Source organism: Colletotrichum godetiae, assembly GCF_030913485.1.
Source record: "Colletotrichum godetiae strain CBS 193.32 chromosome Unknown BDP55scaffold_45, whole genome shotgun sequence".
NCBI lineage: Eukaryota > Fungi > Ascomycota > Sordariomycetes > Glomerellales > Glomerellaceae > Colletotrichum > Colletotrichum godetiae.
In genome coordinates this window covers 205,716-223,667 of record NW_026851293.1, presented here as the reverse complement: position 1 = coordinate 223,667, position 17,952 = coordinate 205,716, and the positions used below count along the sequence as shown (strand labels likewise).

General features: G+C 54.4%; 5 protein-coding genes across 5 annotated transcripts; 2 read left to right on the top strand and 3 right to left on the bottom strand.

Moving 5' to 3' along the window:
* Positions 1-239: 239 nt before the first annotated feature.
* BDP55DRAFT_732125 (uncharacterized protein) lies at positions 240-4,132 on the bottom strand (the record flags this gene model as incomplete). Its single annotated transcript, XM_060579902.1, has 2 exons — positions 240-268; positions 337-4,132. 2 exons carry the CDS (start codon positions 4,130-4,132, stop codon positions 240-242), a joined length of 3,825 nt encoding a protein of 1,274 aa, XP_060425632.1.
* Positions 4,133-5,577: 1,445 nt separating this feature from the next.
* Positions 5,578-6,523, bottom strand: BDP55DRAFT_289019 (uncharacterized protein). The gene is made up of 2 exons (XM_060566538.1): positions 6,205-6,523; positions 5,578-6,106 (listed from the first exon to the last, which is right to left on the bottom strand). Coding segments are annotated over exons 1-2 (468 nt in total). The 5' UTR covers positions 6,207-6,523; the 3' UTR covers positions 5,578-5,640.
* A 2,837-nt stretch (positions 6,524-9,360) lies between these two features.
* Positions 9,361-9,890, top strand: BDP55DRAFT_288562 (uncharacterized protein). Its single transcript, XM_060566536.1, has one exon. It carries the CDS (start codon positions 9,486-9,488, stop codon positions 9,759-9,761), a length of 276 nt encoding a protein of 91 aa, XP_060425630.1. The 5' UTR covers positions 9,361-9,485; the 3' UTR covers positions 9,762-9,890.
* Positions 9,891-10,553: 663 nt separating this feature from the next.
* On the top strand, positions 10,554-12,025 carry BDP55DRAFT_752585 (uncharacterized protein; the record flags this gene model as incomplete). The annotated part of the gene is made up of 3 exons (XM_060580669.1): positions 10,554-10,764; positions 10,818-11,047; positions 11,126-12,025. 3 exons carry the CDS (start codon positions 10,554-10,556, stop codon positions 11,531-11,533), a joined length of 849 nt encoding a protein of 282 aa, XP_060425629.1. The 3' UTR covers positions 11,534-12,025.
* A 2,831-nt stretch (positions 12,026-14,856) lies between these two features.
* Positions 14,857-17,237, bottom strand: BDP55DRAFT_288499 (short-chain dehydrogenase/ reductase). Its single transcript, XM_060566535.1, has 3 exons — positions 16,825-17,237; positions 15,557-16,154; positions 14,857-15,429 (listed from the first exon to the last, which is right to left on the bottom strand). The coding sequence occupies exons 1-3, from the start codon at positions 16,913-16,915 to the stop codon at positions 15,063-15,065; spliced, it is 1,056 nt and encodes a 351-aa protein (XP_060425628.1). The 5' UTR covers positions 16,916-17,237; the 3' UTR covers positions 14,857-15,062.
* Between the last annotated feature and the right edge of the window lie 715 nt (positions 17,238-17,952).

Here is a 17,952-nt window from a genome sequence, read left to right as displayed (position 1 = left end):
CTCACCCCAAAAACGAGGACCCCGCCCTATTAATGCTCCCTCCGGGAGCCTAACGTGGAATAGGCTGAACACCAAAATGACTCGGCCAGAGAGGAAAGAATGAAGGGAAATATGAAATATACAATAGAAACCCAGCAGTCGTAGAGATTGACTCTGGGGGTAGTTGAAATAAAGCAAAACCAACGGCAAAAAATACAAAAACGTTCTCATAGATTCGTGACGACCATTTTCTCTCTTTTTTAAACCCCCGCCATCCATTTTAATGATACTGAGAGATGATTAGAGATGATGAAGATATTCGTGGCGGTTATGTTGGAAGTGTTTAAATCATGCCACCAGGCATGTTTCCGTTGTTCAAGCCGCCTGTCATGGCCGTGGGCTGAGGCATGTTGGGAGGGCTGTTGCCCCGGGTGAGACGGGCACGCATGTTCATGCCATTGGCTTCGCTGATGGTCTTTCGGAGGCGGCGCCGCTGGGAACCAGGACCGTCCTCTTCGTCGCTCACGGAGAACGCGCTGTGGCTGTCATCGCCGTGTTCACGAGGAATCGGCGGAGGGGAGAACGGCAGGTGAGGAGAGCTTGCGCCCATGTCGTCATCTCCTCGCCGTCCCATCATCGAACCAATCATGTTGCGACGCTTCGGGTTAATCGGAGGCACAGGCGGAGCGTTGATGTTGGCGTGTACGCTACCATGAAGGTTTGGTGTCGAGGCGGCCGCACCGAGAATGCTGCCGGATCGAGAACGAGAACCGCTTCTAGAACGGGACTCTGAGGTCTCAGGGAGAGCCACAGTTGGCACGCGCGAGGTTGAAGAGACAAAAGTCGGCTCAGAAATATCCTTCTTCCTGACAACCCTCTTCATCGACTCGTCGAGGCGGTTGACAGGTGCAGCCTCGGAGTTGGGCGACGGCACGGGAGGTGCGGATGGTCGTCGGGAGGGAACGAAAGCGGGCGAAGACTGGCTGACGGGAATCGACGGCGACGGAATAGGAGCCATTGGAGAAATGGGTGATGGCTGACCGGAATCAGGTCCCCGACGGCGGTACTGAACCGCCAGGTTGCCCTGGGACGCAGACCGGTCGAGAGACTTTGCTTGAGGGGCTCCATTCGGATACGGCTGAGGGGGCATGATGGGTGACCGACGAATGTTAGTGCCGGGGAGGCCCGGCGAGTTCAGCATTTGAGGTCTACCAGGAGGGGGCACCATGCCACGCTGCTCTTCGTGTGGTGATGAGATTGTGCCGGTGCGCAGCCGCGCAGGACGGTGAGGCCTATCGCCGCTGCTAGCTTCAGAGCCGCTGCGGTCACGCTCACTCCGTTCAGTCCGGGAAGGAGGGCGGGACGGCGCTCGGCCCTGGCCGTTACCGGTCTGTGGCTCTTCGCTAGGTGCCCGCTGCTGGTAGGTGACAGGAGGCGGTCGGCGCTCACGGGAAGGTGATCGTGGGCCGGGAGTGCGTTCTCGACTACTAGGGGCAGTCCTGGACGCAGGTGGGCCAACCATCGGAATGGACATGGAGCCAGGCATCTGGCTGGGGTTAATAGGGACACTTGATGGGCTCTTCTGAGCCTCCATCAACCGTCGCCTGGCTTGTCTGAATGCTTGAAGTCCAGCGTGCATCGAGTCGTCCTCCTTCTCCTTCTCCGGCTCGTGCGTGGGAAGTACCGGAGCTGTCTCGGCCCTAGGGAACGGTGGCTTCTCGCGTTCGTCATGAATAGGTGAGTGTGGTTCCTTCTCCTCGAAGCTTGACTTGTTCGGGCTGGGAGCGCTACTAATGGTCGAAGTCGCAAGGCCAAGCATCTTGATGGCCTTGGAGTGCTGGCTATCGACGCGGTTCTCGCGGTTGCGATCGATCAAAGAACCACGGCTCGTCTTCTGTCTCAAGATACCCAGAGGGTTCGGACGAGGCAACGACGGCTCTCTTGTACGATCGACGGGGTGTGGTGAGAGCGACCTGCTGTCGCGATCTGACTCCACATACGACGTTAGCCTCTCACGAACGCGGCGCGCGCGGTCAGCGAGTTGGTTGGCAAATTCGTCATGTTCCTTTTCCATCTCGGTGCTTGACCCTGTGTTGCGCTCAGAGGTTGGCTGGGTCTCTGATGGCAGCGTTTGGCGAGGCTGCGAGGTAGGCTCAGGAACCACTGGTTCCTTCTGCTCATTGAACGTCTGCTCATTGTCGTTGAAGGCCGAGTTTCTCCAGTCTGGAGATTGAACTTCCCAAGGATTAGCCATCACTCCCATATCCGCCATAGACTTGGGATCGTATGGGTCAAGAGGGAATCGAGAAGCAAAGTTGGAGGTCTGCGGCGCTGAGCCGTAGATGGATGAAGTGGCACTGTCGGTCCGCAGGTGCTGGCGGACCATTCCGCTGAGGCCGGCAGACGAGGGCAGCGTAGGAGAGTCTTGGGGCGAACTCGTCGTCTCGGCGGACACGGCAGTAAAAGGCTGATCGGATACAGGTGATGGCTCCACCGACGCGCCAGTGCTCAACGAGAGTGGTGTCGGCACGGCAAAGTCCCTGAGTGCGGGATGGTCGCGGTCAGCAGGCCGCCTTGTAGCGCCGTGGAATGCTGCAGCTGGGTTTGTCGCGTCGTCTTGGGGGGAAAGCGAGTCGTCATAGAAGCTCAATCCAGCTTCCTCTTCCTTCACGGTCGGCTCAGTACGAATCATTGGCTCGGGTTTCTCGACCGGCAGCCTCTGAGCCGACGAGGACGAGCGGGATCGGCCGGTAGTTTGGGATGCATTAGACTCGGTGCGGAATCTGTTGGTCGGCGTCTCTCGACCTTGCTGGAGTTGAAGCTGCCTCTGGGCGTATCTGGACTCGTCGTAGGAATGAAGCGGCTTTTGGAACAGTCCCATGGCAGTGGCTTTGCCCCTGTCACTGGGGAGGACAGAGCTTTCCTCACCTTCGCTGATGGGCGGGCTCAGCGGGGGTGCACCTCCAAAGGAAGACTTGGGCTCCGAGTTTGAGGGCACGTTGATACCCAGATCCATGGGGACGATTGGTGATCCCATGGTTGGCGGGCTCGCGGATCGCAGGTTCGGTGCGCTTCCCTTGGCCAAGATTCTTCTCTCGTTGCCGAAACGATCGCTGAAGAGACTGCTTGTTGGGGAAGGTCCGTTGAGGTCAGGAGTCCTACTGCCGAGTGTTCGCTGCCGAGAAAGAGTGTCCATTCGTGACAGAGCTGAAGATTGTTGTTCTTGGAGCTCGTGGTTGAGGCCCGTCTCGTAGAGGCGTCGTGCACGGGTAATGCTCCGGTCGAGATTGGGAGTGCCTGTTGCAGAGCTGGGTGCCGTCGGGTTTGACTGCCAATCTTTTGCTGCCGAAGTTGGTTGAGACATGACGGAAGTGGCTGCCGTTGAGTTGCGACCCAGTGAGGGCGTTGATGACGTTGTTGAGTTTGTTTCTCTCTTACGGTCGTAGCCCAAGGGCGGAGGTGATTCCGCGCGAGGGAGATCGATGCTTGAGGGCGTCTGGTCCTGTTCGTCCTCAAATGACGGCTTGGACTTCTCGGTCTGCCTCCATTTCTGGAAGGCCGACTTCGCGACATCGTCACCGTAGAGAACGCGTCCACTCATGCCACCGCCGTCGAGGTTTTTGGTGGAAACAGCGCCAGAGCCAAGCTTGTAAACTTTCTGGCGTCCACCAAACAAGTTGTTACCTTCTCCCGGCTTGGCTCGGTCCATGACGCTTCCCGAGATGGAGTTACCATCGGCCGAGTGGTAAGAATCCATCCGGTTAAAGGGTACTTCTTTTCTGATTGACTCGACCTCGGCGATGTCTGACAGACCGTTTGCAGGACCGAAACCAAAGTCCAGCATCCTTGACTGGCGCTTGGGAAACAAAACGCTGTCGTCGCTCGCCTTGCCAATTTTCGTGTTCGGGTCATCTTGTTCTCTTAGCATGGAAAATCGTGCAGATAACCCTGTCATGAGTAGACTTGTTCGGAAATCATCGGTGTTAGGCAAGGCGTTCTCGAGATCCAGTTCCTTCTTTGGCTCCTCTTCTTGTGATTTCTTTGCCTTTCCAAATAGCCGGAATGGCGTAGGTGACTCTGATTCGTGTGAGGCCCGTGGCGTCGAAGAGGCGGCATCATCCTTCGCCCTCTTCTTGGTGCGAAATCTGTTCATTGTGATTTATCGGGGTTCTGCCTCGTGGGCAGAGGTGCTTCGTGCGTGTGGTCGGCAGGCGGTCCGTCTTTTCCTTCTCAAGGCGGTTTTATCAAGCTTGGGTATTGGTGCTCTTCATTAAGCGACGTCCATTAATGGTGGTTGGGATGGTAGATCGAGAAGTTGGGACGAAGGGCGAAAGTTTGTTTGAAACAGGCAATGTTCGCTCGGGACGATTGGCTAAGAGTGCGTCTGAAGTCGAAATGCGGGATGGCTAGACACAAATAGCAGAGTCGTCAGCAAAAGATTTGACAGGAACCCTTGGACACACGACCACGTTCCGGTCTCAGCTCCAGACGGCTTCAGCCTTTGGGCGTGAACAAGCAGCAATTGAGTTCAGCACGGCGTCGGAGACGCTTGAAGCTGTGCTTGAGCCCCGTCGCAGCTGGAAGCTTGGGATGAAGGCGCGTCGGCTGGGTTTCTGGGAGAAAATGCAGCAAATATCAAAGACGGGGCGAGTAGGTGGGCGGTGGAACATGGGAAAGATGGAGAGAGCAGACATGTCGAGCAAGAAACGTACCTGGATCAGTGATGTCGCCGTGTCGGGAGTGTTTCAGCAAGATGGAGTTGTGTCCCAGCTGTCAACGTCGCATGTAGACTTTTTGCTCCTGGAGACCCAAAGCAGCGTCGATCCTTCTTCTTTGGAGCGTCTCAACTAAGGAGAAGATTGCTGGCGAAAATGTTGAAATGTGCTTGGACGACAGAATCGAAAGCGTCCAGAAGAGAAGAAGTGGTTCGTTGCGTGAACCAGAATAGACTCCTCCAGTCCTCCAATTCCAGGGTCGTACACAGATTCCAATGGTGTCCTGCGCAATAGGCTGGCGGCAGCAAGAGGTGCGTCGAACTCGGTCTGGTGACTGTACTACGAGGTGTAGGAACTGGACGTAACGTGTTGGCAGCAGCGAGCGAGGTGGATAAATTCCGTGGGGAGACTTGGTGGAATATGGCTGAATCGCTGGTTGCTGATAAGAAAGGGAGAGATCCCGTCGGGGGTAATTCGACAATCCCGGTCGAGTGATCTTGTTTGGGCGGTCCAAAGGTCGCAGAGATACTGGATCTCGCAGTGCCGTTCAAAAAAATTTAGGCGAGGTCAACCAGACAGGGCGGCGAGCAGCGTCGACAGTGTCGTATTGGAATACTCGAAGTCGAGATGACGGCGGAAAGAAGGAGGCGAGAGAGAGAATGTGTGTGTGTTGTGTGTGTCGAGAAAAGAAGGACTCGGGTGGGAATGTGAGAAGCTCTCTTGGGAAACCTTTTTTTTTCTTTCCTTGCCTCACCTGGGTTTTCTTCCTAGCAGGCAAACAAAAGGGAACCAAGAAGAAGGGGAAGAAAAGCAACGAGTGACTTGGGTTCAGTGTAGTGTACTAGTATAGTAGAGACGCTGATCGGATCCAGAGCTAAGGTAGGCTCGTGGCTCAGTGGAGAGGGAAGCAGAGGGCAGAAAGAGAGAAGGGGGGAGAATGAAGGTACTACGTAGGCGAGGAGCAAGGAAGGCCGGTGGAAGCAAAAGTAAACGACTGGAGACGATGGTCTTGGAGGACGAGGGTTGGATTGGATTGCGAGTGACGGGAGAAAGGAGTGACCCAGGAGCCCAAAGGAGGGAAAAGAAGAATTGCGGATGCAGTGCAGGGACAAGGTGACAGGCACCAGAAATTGGAGAATCCGAGCCACGAACGGGGGTGGTCGAAGATGGCTGTGGGTGTCACGGTGTGAGGGCGGCAGGGGAGAGAGAGATGGTGGACAAGGAGGAGGAGGAGGAGGAGATTCGAGAAGAGGTGTGTGGATTGTGGATAGGAGACGGCGTGGACGGGGAGAGGCGGACTGGGATTGTGGCTGCACGACGGGACGGATGGATGGTGATGGTTGAAGCAGGGGGGGGTTAAGGAGGGGTGTGGGATAAATCGTGAGATTGGGTTTATGAGTGACTGTGGGAACCTGGGAATGAGTGAGTGAGTGAGTGGTCACTTAGTACGAAGTAGTGTATTGTGAGAAACACTGTGAGTGAGTGAGTAGATGAGTGAGCTGAGGCTTACATTAGGGCTCAAAATGTCCCGGTCTCACATTCGGAGTAGAATGAAAAGAGAATAAATCCCCATCATCCCCGCCCATTACTCTCTCATCATGGTCCTAATAGGTACTCTGCTGGATTAGTCGTCATCTCATCGGCTCACCAGACAGGAGAGTCGACTAGGGACGGGGCTACGGGAGGAGAGGGATGAGACTCATTCGAGAGGCACGAAGGCGGCACTAAGAGAAAAGAGGAAGAGGAGGAGCGGGATTGGCCCCGGCTGGACACTCAAAAGAGGCCCCCTGACGCCCTGAGGACGAACAGTGGGTGAGTTCCTGTCCCCTGGCATTTTGTTCCTGGCACTTGTCTGGCTTGGGTCTGGCCCGGGATGCGAAATGCAAGGGACCTGGCCAGGCACAGGACACTGCACGCTACCTTACTGTGCAGTACTACGTAGGTAGGAGTACGGAGTACGCAGTATGGTGCTCACAGCGCAGCGTAGCGCGGACGAAGTCGAGTCGTTCATTGGTGGGCAGCAGACACCGAGCAGACAGACCCAGCACCAAGGAAAGCCGTTGGGAAGTAAGTGGTGATGGCGTCTGTTAGGTCGAACTGCGGAGATTTGGTGAAGAACTATGTACAGACACTAACAGTCTGATAGATGGGAGGGCCTTACGTCAGCTGGAATTTCGATCGAGGAGGTACGTACTCTGGAGGGGTGTCAAATGTCAAAATTGCAAGTGGGGTCCTTTCTCGCTGAGGTCGGGGGCTTTCTCTTCTTTTCCTCCCGCGCCTAGGTACCTTAGTACATACGCAGTGAGGTAGGTACACCGGCATGTTCCCTTCGGCTTATCTGCTACTCCTATCCTTTCCAGCAGCCGCGGATAGTGAATTGCCGTCCTTGCAGCAATTGGCTGAGCTGAGCAGACCAGAGGCAGGGGAGGTGTCTTGTTCAATGCATTCGAGTGTCTTGAGTCTCAATGCTGAATGGTAGATGTTTCTACACGCACAATCTGAAGCCAAAAAGCAAGCGCCGTCAAACGCCTTCCTACTTTACGGAGTACCTAGGTACCTGACCCAAGTAGGTACGGAGATACACAGTAAATCAGTTCCTTCCTCGCTTTACCTTGGTCAGCTCGAGTAGCGAGAGATACGTACCGGCTCTCTAAGGTGCCCAGGTAAGGTAGGCACGTATGTAGTGAGGCTACATCGCGGTTCTTCCACCGGACGGCAGGAACATGGGCGTGCCTGTGCCTGCCTGTGCCACCTACGGCAGGTGAAGCCTCAGATGCGTAGATGCGTAGACGCAGGTACTCGTGCGTACCATCCTGTTGTGCCTGCCTTGCCTCCTGCGCCTTTATTGGGACGGAAAGTGCCTGATTCGAACCTGGAAGGGAGCAATTGCGAGTGTTCCTTCCATCTCAAACAGCCTTGGAAGCACCACCGTCATTCCCATCTCTGCCACACACACACATACACTAAGGTGAACAACAATCTGACCCCTCCCCTTCAACCCTCAATGTCTCGGTCTGCCAGAGGATTCATCATCAAAACAAACCATCAGTCTCATCGCCATGACGCCTTTGGATTAGAGGGGCAAAGAAGAAACACATCCGCACGCCAGAGAACGCACATGACACCGCCCCAAATTCCATATCCTCTTGATCGACGGCTCCCTCAACATCAACAACCACAATAACCGCCACAGCCGCCTCGCTTTCGTCCTTCTAGCAAGCAATGGAAGTGTTCCCCTGTTCTGAAGAGTCTTCGTCAACTTCGAAATAGCCGGCTGTCTCTGTCCGAAATTGTTACAGCTGGACGGGATCGTTTACCTACGCCATCAATTCGCATCATCTCCGTCACCAAAGGCCTTCCGGCGTGGCCTCCAGCCGTACAAGTTGGCGCTTGCCCCAATATACACGCTGCGAGCGAAACACCTCTCGCATCGCCTGCAAGCTTTGATCAGCAACGCAGCCAAGACCCCATCCGAGCCTATGCCGTTCTCACCTACGCTCCTGTCACCAGAGTCTGTTCTTACCGATGCCCATCCGTTCAAATTCTAGCCTACGACAATAAAAGAACGAATTGCATGGCCACGAGAGTCAAATTCATCGTAAATATCGACAACAGAGCCGCTCAGATTCCTTCACAAGTCATCTGCCCACCGCTCAGAGGGCCCCGGCCCCCTCTCGTGCCCGCCATCGCCTGGCCCCCGCATGCTTCCCGTCGTTTCGCCTCACCATGTTCGCATATCACATTCGCAAGTCGTTGCCACAACCTTTGTTTATCAACCACTTGCTTCTTGGCCCTGTGGCTCTCTATCTCTCTCTTCTTCTCGATTTGGCTACGTTCGAAGCCGTCTTAAGAGTTTGCTGCTCGTTTCTGATCACCATCGTCTTGGCCAAACGCCGAGATGGACACAAGGGGGTGGCCCTAGTAGAAACGGGAGTTGGCTGCGTCCCGCATCTAATTGCATGGCTACGCCCTGCCGCTCCACCATTCTACTTGTGGACGTTATGGAGCTCTTGAGCATCGAAAGTCGTGTGGACTGTTAGTAGGCCACTCTCAAGCTATGCTACGGCTCCAGCAGTCATCAAACTTTGACCAGCAAGCACACGGTTCAGCGGTTCCATCACAGATGCTTTACTGCATGAATGGTCACCTACAGAGTACACTGTCCAGCCTATGCTCGTTGAGGGTGTTTAACCTTAAAAAGAAGCAACTGGCCCGACCTGTCCCAATGCTCCTTGCTAGTCAACATGCACACATGCTTGAACTCTGAGGCTGTACTGCGTATGCATTGATGCTCCCTCGCTGATCACTGAAGACTACGGGCAAGCCGGGCAAGCGTCAGATCAGTATCAGTCAAGCTCATGGGCAAATGGACTGACAAATGGCAGAGCCCACAACCATCTGCGAGGGGCGTGTCGACCAGATTGTCAAGAAACCAGGGGCGCACTAACAGGCCACTCTCATCCAAATGTCTCAGCACCCAACCAAATTATAACGCCAACCGTTGCAAGCTCTTGCCCACAGCTCAAAAAGTCCGGCTCTAATGGCAGTCAATGCATTAATCTTGTCTTGAATTCGAGAGCATGTGGAAAGCCACTGCCTAGACTCACCAAACCTCCGTAGTAAACTACCGGTAGCCTCGCAGCTTCAAGAGCGGCGTTCGTGCGCACGGCAAGACGTTGCCTTCCTCGAAGTTGCAAGTTGACTTTTCTGATCAAACGTACATTGGCTTCACACTCGCAACTGCGATGCGGATGCACTGCGACTAAGAAACCTAGGCAAGGACTTGATCTTATGCGCGGCCCTGTCTTCTTCTCCTGGGCCCCTTTTTGGTGTCTCAATCCTCAACTGAACAACGGGGCGGATACGGCCCTCACAATTTTGTCAACCGCCTGTTGTGGTCTATTGGTTCAGCCTCAAATCATGCCAGAGCCGCTCCGGTGTCATTGCACCAAGCACAATGAAACCAGTACCAGGAGCCACGGCAGAGGTTCAAGTATCCGGAGATCCTCTATCTCGTCCTACAGTTTGTTCTCAAGATTTTTGCGTCCATGCTGCATTGCTGGGTAATTGGCCAAGGTTGGTGTTTGCTGATCGGCACAAGATTCAATGAGGTACAGGAACTGCAGTGTTATCTGCGCCATTGTCGTCAGCCTGCATCTCGCGTACTCAGTTTGTAGCTGCTGTTCCCTCGGCGCCGCCACGCAAGATCCGTCCATGATCCGGTCAGCTGGTTTTCTTGAACCGACCCCTATTTTTGAGTTTTAACTCTCAAGTCTCCAAGGCGCACGACCTCGGCATCTATTCGTCTTGGGGCTCTGGCGATCGATGTCAACAGATGACAAGATACGAGCAGTGGCACAAACATCAGCTTGTGCTTTGCTCAGACTCATGCCCAGCAACTATTCGTCGTCGTCTTTCAGACCGGCAATGGCCATGGCAAACACCATTGTCCACTGTGGCACCCTGGTCTCCTTGATCAACTGCCTAGACCGAGTGGCCGACACGCTTTACCAGGTCAGCTTTGGCCCGCGCCCACTTTGCACATCACCCGTCTTGCCATGCAACCCCCGCGTTTCCGTCAGATTCGCGTTTCGGCTGTACTTCTCCAATGGAGCGCTTCTTGCATTCCGCTCCTCTCTTCAGCCCTCGAGACGTCTTGGGCAAACCTTCAGCTCAGCGACGATTTGAGCGCATCGCCTATCACCAGGCTTCCCCGTCCTTACTGCCTTTGAGTCGTTTGGTTTCGAATCGGGGTCCGTTTCAACTTGCTTTTGTCTCGGAGCTGTTAGGAGTGTCATTCGACAATATAGCAGGACTACTGCATCCCCGTTGATCTGGTCTCCTGAAAGGGAGGTGGCAATGCCGCGTGCCGCATGCGTGCTTGATCCGGTTTTCTTCCGGCCTGAACTACGGACGATATCCCGGCTTCTTGAGCCCGTCACGGCACGGGAATTGAGTGGCTTTGCGGAAGAAACGTCTGTCGTATGCAAGAGAGATTCCGGTTCTGCGGGCTGCGAATGCTCTGCAAATGCCTATGAATACGGGTTCAATACGGAAGAGGGATCCCAAGGTCCGTGTGCTTATTTCGCCGTGGCGACACTATCGCGTGTGACACACGTAAAGAGCAAAGTCCAGAAATTCCCTTGCTGGCGTTATGTCGATTCTTTGGTGTTCGTTGCAAGCCAATAAAGACACATCGAAAACAGTATACGAATATCTTTAGCCATGAATACGTTAGCTCTGGCTCGGGTCTACCTCACAACATCTACGGAGTACTCGTTGCGTCTATGTCTGACTTGGAGACACAACAACTTCACGATTCATGCGAGCTGCACAATTTCGTCCACGGGGGGGTGTGTCCCGCTTCTTCCTATTAGACGGACAGGCGATCCCTTGGCCTTCAGCCGTCAAGTGTTTGAACTCCCCGCTAGCCAAGCAAACGGACGCCTTCAGAGGCAGACAGCGACAATCTTTTCTTCCCCACCCCCTTTGGAAATTTTGAAGAGGGGCATTCGTCTCTCTCTCTCTCTCTCTCTCTCTCTCTCTCCATCCCTGCGGACCTGCCGCCAGCTTCCGCGGCCAATCAGCAAGCTGTTCCTGGCACTTTTACCTTTGCGGCGGCGATCGTGCGCTCCTTGCCTCTGCAGGTTGGATCACATTTCACCATCCAGATTGTGAGCTCAGCTGGCTTCAACGGCTGTCACTCCAAAGAGAGTGGCCCTCGTTCTTCGCTCTGGACGAAGCGCGGCATGAACGCGGAGCCTGCGCGAAGGCCATGCGGAGACGCTGGAGGGCTCCATTCATCCTCGGATTGGAATGGCGCCGGCTTCAAAAAATAGTATCTGATCATTCTGATGTTGGAAAAGAAAGCATTTAACACTATCCGTACAAGACGCACAGTGTCGGGGACTTCTGAAATGCTGGGCCCTGGCGCATCCTTGCACCAGATACCTATTGGCATCAGATCCCGGCCAAAGCTAGGGCTTCACAAGTTGATACTTGTATGAAAGTTGGATCGTCGGGGCTGCCGGTGCTGTTGACGAGTCGATAACTGCTTATTCGTACGGAAACGGGTCAGCCCAACGGTCAGTGATACTTTCCGACATAAAGATGGGCAGACTCAGCTGTGAAGGTGCAATTTCTCAGGCGAGTCCACCCTGAATCCCAGCCGAATGGTTGTCGGCTGTTCGATCAGGAAAGCTACTGATCCAGCGGGTGGGATCGCAGCCCTAGATTACTAACGGATCCAACTCTTTGAGATTGAGGAAACAAATACTTACTTTCTTGGCAGCAATCAGTGAAATTTGTCCTTCAGCAACAATTCATCAGAGACGAGGCACTGCGGCAGCGCCTTGCGCATGTAGCTTTACTGTCGGCGGTGCAGCATGCTTGGTCAAGCCCTGCTAGACCAAACCACGTCAGCCAAGTTAATATGACCTGGGCCATCGAGATTGAGCACGAATCGAATTTAATCAATGTTTGATGGGCATGTGGGTGCGAGGTTTCTGCTGACGGAGCACTGAAAGCCTCGACGGCCAAAGGGAAAATTCCCGCTACAAGAAACACAGATCCAACTTCCCCGCCTGCTCCCAGGACTTTCCCGGTCCTGCAGCACGGCATGAACGCTGGCGGCCTGGGTTCGAAATGGCCCGGTGCAGCCGCAGATTGAGGTTGTAACATCTTGATTGACTGGAGAAAGAATGGAGTCATCAAAGATGTGCCGTGCGCCAGTTCGTCTGATAATGACGCTCCTACCAGCCGGGCCGTTCCCAGTCTTTAAGATTTACAACTGGTTTTTGACGGTCCAAAGCTTTTTTTCTTACTTATTTTTTTCCTCTCTTACCAGCGCTAGAACGTGTCTCCTCCAGGTCCACCCGGCGGCATCTTGTTGGCAAGGCTGACCCGGGGCTGATCGCTGGGGAAGACGAGGGATATTCAGAGATTGACGACCATACTGACGGACGGGCAACGGGGGCCAACGTGGCATCGACTGATGACGGCACAGAAAATCCCGAGCGTCGTGGTTGTAAAACGACGATCCACGATGTTGTTCAAAGGACACGGCTCACGCGGCGGCGTGATCGGACCGGTACCTCCAGACTCTGACGGCCTCCATCCCGGCAAAATCCAGGGCGAACGGACATTTATTGCCCCTCCAACACATGGCCTCCCGCTCATCGCCGTATGAATGTCATACGGATAGAGAAGGCCAGGGAACGGATACGGCTCGAGACTGTCCGGGTTGAAGGTCCATGCCAGCTACACATTCGAAATGGTCCAAAGCCTAGGTTGCCGTTCTTCGATGCTGGAAGTTGGCCATGGTTGCTGAGAAGAAGGATAGTTACTTCGTCCTCTACGTCAGTCAATATGGGTAAAACGGTCTAAGATGAAAGACCCCCCACAGCCTAGACTGGTCGTGTGGCCGGAGAGTTGGGCAATTCCCGAGGCGAGAGTCACGATTCGTGTTACGACGAGAGGCAAGTCGGTTGGGATGGATCAACGATGCATTGCCTCTGACAGTCTGACTCTGCAGCGTTAAGTTACCAACAATGCGCATCCGTACGCCTACGTCCATTGCCCCCCCCCCCCTTGCCGGCGCTAAGAAGCCGACGTTATTTCGCTTCCGTACCACGCTGGGCCGCCCCAATCTCCGTGATTTGCACCTCTCCCTCCAGTTTGGCCGCCACCCTGGGCTTCCCATCGGACGGGTCTTCGAAAGCCGATGTCAGGGCTGAATCAAAGGGCTGCCCGCACAAAAAAGCATGGCAATGATGGAGTTGAGGTTGCAAGAGAAATTTTCTGAGAGTCTAGACCCTCCCTCACTGGGAAGCAGCTGGGAAGAGCGTTTCTACCATGGCAGCAGAAGCTATGCAATGATTCCCGCTCCGTCACTCCCGATGACTGAGAGACTCCCATTCTCCACGTGCCTCCAATGGAGTCGCCATTTCAGTCTCTCCCCGTGCGTGTTATGCACCCCTGCTTGGAGGAATGCAACCCGAGACGGCGGGTTTGGACTGGAATTTGATCTCCCTGGTCGCGGGGGACGTGCTACAGGTTACTACCGGCCGAAAGTGGTTGCATTACTGCGGCCCTGACTTGGATCACCATTCCTGTTCTCTGCGCTTTCTTGCCACACACGTTTCCGAGTCCAACCTGAGAGTCTTTGCCAGACGAGAGAGTGCGCCTAGAACATGGCTAATCGCAGCTTCGAACAGGTGCTGCACGAGCGAGTGCACTGCAGGCAATTTTTCATTTGCACTCCCCGTCTGTACGGTCTCCCGAACTTTCTTCGCGCAAAATATCGCTCAACAGCGGGCCCGGACCTGACGGTCACAAGGTTTGATGCCACTTGTTAGGGCTCATATTATTTTTGTTTACAAATTTCCCCGAATATGTCAACTCGACGCGGTTCAAGGCGCGGTCCGCGTCGTCGGGCGGTGGGAATTGGCGTTTGGCGGGGTAAACTGGACTGGCAAGCCTCTGTCCGCTGGAGCCGCTAGTACGGATTCCAGAGTCAAGTATCACAGCTCACACAGGCCGACCCTGTCGAACGGCGGAACATGAGAGATTGGGAATTTGGGAGGGGGCGTGCGTTGCGTGCTATTCCTCTTGAGGTGACGTTGAGAAGTTGAGAGATGGTGTGAGCGGCCGTAGTAGTGGACGGCTGATAAGCCCATCTTGGGGATAGTTCGTACGTGAGGCGATCGATCCAAGGGAACGAGGTTAGCCGCAGGCGATGGCAAACATTGACCGGCTGGCCGGTGTGTTGCGTCTAAATCTAGAGTTTTAGTAGTGGACTGAACGTCCGATGGGTGTGGTATCCGTATGATCTGTCGGAACTCTTGGTGAGGGGGGGATGTCAATGATTGGCAGCGACGATGGGGTCGCGCGTCGGCGACGCGGTGGTGTGAGGTGACATTGGATGGGTGGACGAGGGCACACGCCAGGTGGGACATCCAGGGTTCGATCGATGGCGAAGTGGCATTGTGCTATCTTGTCTCGACGTCCGGTGTAACGCTCGTGGTGCCAGGTGCGGAAGCGAGACATACTCCCGCCCAGCCCGGGGATGAGAATGTGGCCTGCGCCGGCCGGGGGTTCGGCCCCGGAGCCGGGTCCCGGGGGAGTGAGACGTCGGGCCGCCTTGACATGGGCCCAAAATGCATTCCGATCTCTGGGAACCGATTTGGACCATCTGGCAGGGTAAGAGACTGTCCAACTACATGTCTGGGCATTAAATGACTGTATTAGCCTCTTTCGCCATGTTGATCGCCGCATAGATTTGACTACATCGAAAGATGAGGAAATGAAATTGATACTATCCAATACAAGATGAGGTTGTAAACACTCTCATACAATCCTACAACTTTCTCACTCAACCCTCTTCAGAACATCCTCCGTCCACCGCCAAAGCCTCCCAGCCAACTCATCGTCCGTCGCCATCCCATCAAGCATATCATCCGCTAGGTGTCCGACAGGCATATAAAACCCACCATTCACGAGATCCGCCTTCTTGGCGGCGGCAGCGGCCCAGACCTGGTTCCAGCAACCTTGCTCCGGCGTCAGGACCGTAGATCCCATGATCTTTTGGGGGAGGTAGACGAGGAGGCGGTTGAGGCGGCTTTGGTTCGTTACTAGGCCCGTGTTGACGACGCCTGGGTGGATTGCGAGGGTTGTGATTGTGGGGTGGCGGCGGGCGAGGGAGCGGGTGTAGAGGATGTTTGCGAGTTTGCTTTGGCTGAGGGGTGTCAATTGGGGGTATTTTGTGGGGGGCTTGTGAGGTGTTCTGATGAGTTTGAGGATGAGGAGGGAAAAGGAAGGGGATGGAGAGCGGGAGGTGATGATGAGAGATCGGAGCAACGTACCCGTATCGAATCCACTGTCCCAGCACCGGTGGTCCAGCTTGCGGCGTACCCAGCGTGTCAAAGGAGATGCCATCGCTTGGGTGGGCTCGATACCCGACGGACGTGAGGTTGATGATGCGTACGTCTGCCGAGGCATCACCACCGCCGCCACCGCTAGACGAAGATCCAGACCCGGATCCCTCGGCGGTGCGTAGTAAGACGGGAAGTAGCTCGCGCACAATCATGGCGTGACCGAGATGATTCGTAGCGAACTGGATTTCATAGCCGTCCGCTGAGAGGCCTGGGGCGCCGGCCATGATGCCTGCGTTGTTGATTAGGATGTCGAGGCGAGTGTGGGTGAAGTGTTTTTTGATGGCGGCGCGGATTGAGGGGAGGGAGGTTTGGTCCAGGGGGACAAAGGTCAAAGGAGGTGGGGAGGAGGCCGTGGTGGCAGTTGTCAGCGAGGAGGAGACTGCGGGTGAAGATGCGGAAGGGGAGATGGCGGCAGCGGCCTCGATGAGAGCTTTGGCGGAAGCGTGGGAACGGCCCGAGAAGTAGATGTGTGATGGGTTGTGGGCTAGCAAGGTGAGGATTGTGGATTTGCCTAGGCCTGCTGTTCCTGTGTGGCTGTTAGTTATGTTGGTGATGAGACGGGATTTCTGTGATGTGCGTGTGGGTATGTGGCTTTTGATGATGAGTGAACGTAGAGCGGATGCTAGATGGTGATTTGAAAGAAGTCGTCGTCTTTCCCCTAATAATCTCAACAGTGTCCTGAGTGATCTTCAAACAGCACTTGCGTGGAAAGGGCGGATGTCAGGTCTGATTGTTTCTCTCCTATGAGGATGAAGTCACCACAAGGTGACATAGCCAAGAACGTTGGGAGGCGAAGCGGATGGTGGAATATTTCGGGGCTGGCACGAGCTAGAATAACCACGAGGATGGGTGGTATCAGAGTTATGAGATGGTTCAAAGGGCTCCTTTCGATACAACGTTGAACGAGAGCAGCATGGGACATGACAAGAAAGCTTTTGGGTCATCCTGCCCTCCTTTCCCCGATATCGATTCTCGCGCTGAGTAAATGAGCCCGATGGGGGAGGAAGAAGAAGAAGAAGAAGAAGAAGAAGAAGAAGAAGAAGAAGAAGAAGAAGAAGAAGAAGAAGAAGAAGACAAGCAGAAGGGAAAAGACAGAGGTACTGTTCTTCTCGGAAGCTATCCATTGAGAAACGAAGGGATTTGAGGGAAGTTGTGAAAGCCAACGATACAGCAGAAAAAGGAGGGCGTGAACTCACCACCGGTGACGAAGATGACCTTTCCTTCGAGGGAAGGGATGTCCGGAGTCGGATCACGCATGTCTTTTTCATAAACGAAGAGGGCGACCATCTTTTCGAGGAAACAAGGGGGGTCAGAAGGTTGATTGGAAGCGTGAGCCTAGAATCTAGGCACTGGAAATCGCAAAGGTGTCGGGGAGGAGCTACTCGTCGTCCGCTGTGGATTCTGAAGTCGCAAGTAACCTGGTCAAGACGTGGTCGGAATATGACGAGCAATCGTTCCAAGGTCGAGGAAAGTTCTCAGATTTGACAGATCAGTCCATGTAGGCTCTGCGGTTATTCAGACCTATCTTGGCGATGCGTAATGTTGAGGATGTTGGTGAGAACTTGTGCCGGTGGCTCGACTACGATCGATTGAATGTCTTGGAGAACATGTTATGAGAAGGAGGAGGCTCATGCATCTTATAACTATTCAATCAAGCTCATGTACTTCCAAGACTCGCTCAATATGCGCCGCGAACCGCACTGACAATTCCTTAGATCCCCTACATGTTTAGGCTCTATGTAGTTTACGACAGTTCTATTCACCAAGTTGCGCCGTCGGCGATGTGTGTTCGCCCGCTAGACCATGGCCTCCTATCTCCATAAGATCCTTTATTCCCTGGTATACATGCTGTATCTGGTAAGGTCAACGAGACATGGTCGATGATGAGTCCAGATTCCTAGGTAACGCTGGACGGATGAAGCTATCGTGAGTGTAAGCCGTCCGCATAAGGGCGGTTCAATGCTAGGCTCATTTGGGCATGCGGGTCTGTAAGCAATTCGCGAGCAAGCTATTGGTTGGGCGGGTTGGTCCGTCCCTGTTGTAAGACAGGACTGAGCGATGAAGCTCGAGGAATGTGATGACGAAATGAAGTAGAGGGAATGATGCTGCTGCCATGCCGGTTTGGGTAGTGGAGATGTAAGCCGGTGGCATTTGGAAACTCGCCGCTTTGGGGATGGCGGGTGGATGTAGTCAGCTTGTCGGCATTATGCTTCTTTGATATATTGGGGTTGAGGCAGGTCGAGCCGCCTTATTTGAGAGTCGCGCTCTTGAGTGTAATGAGATGGTGGCTGGAAACTCATGATAGCCTAGTCACAGTACCTTAC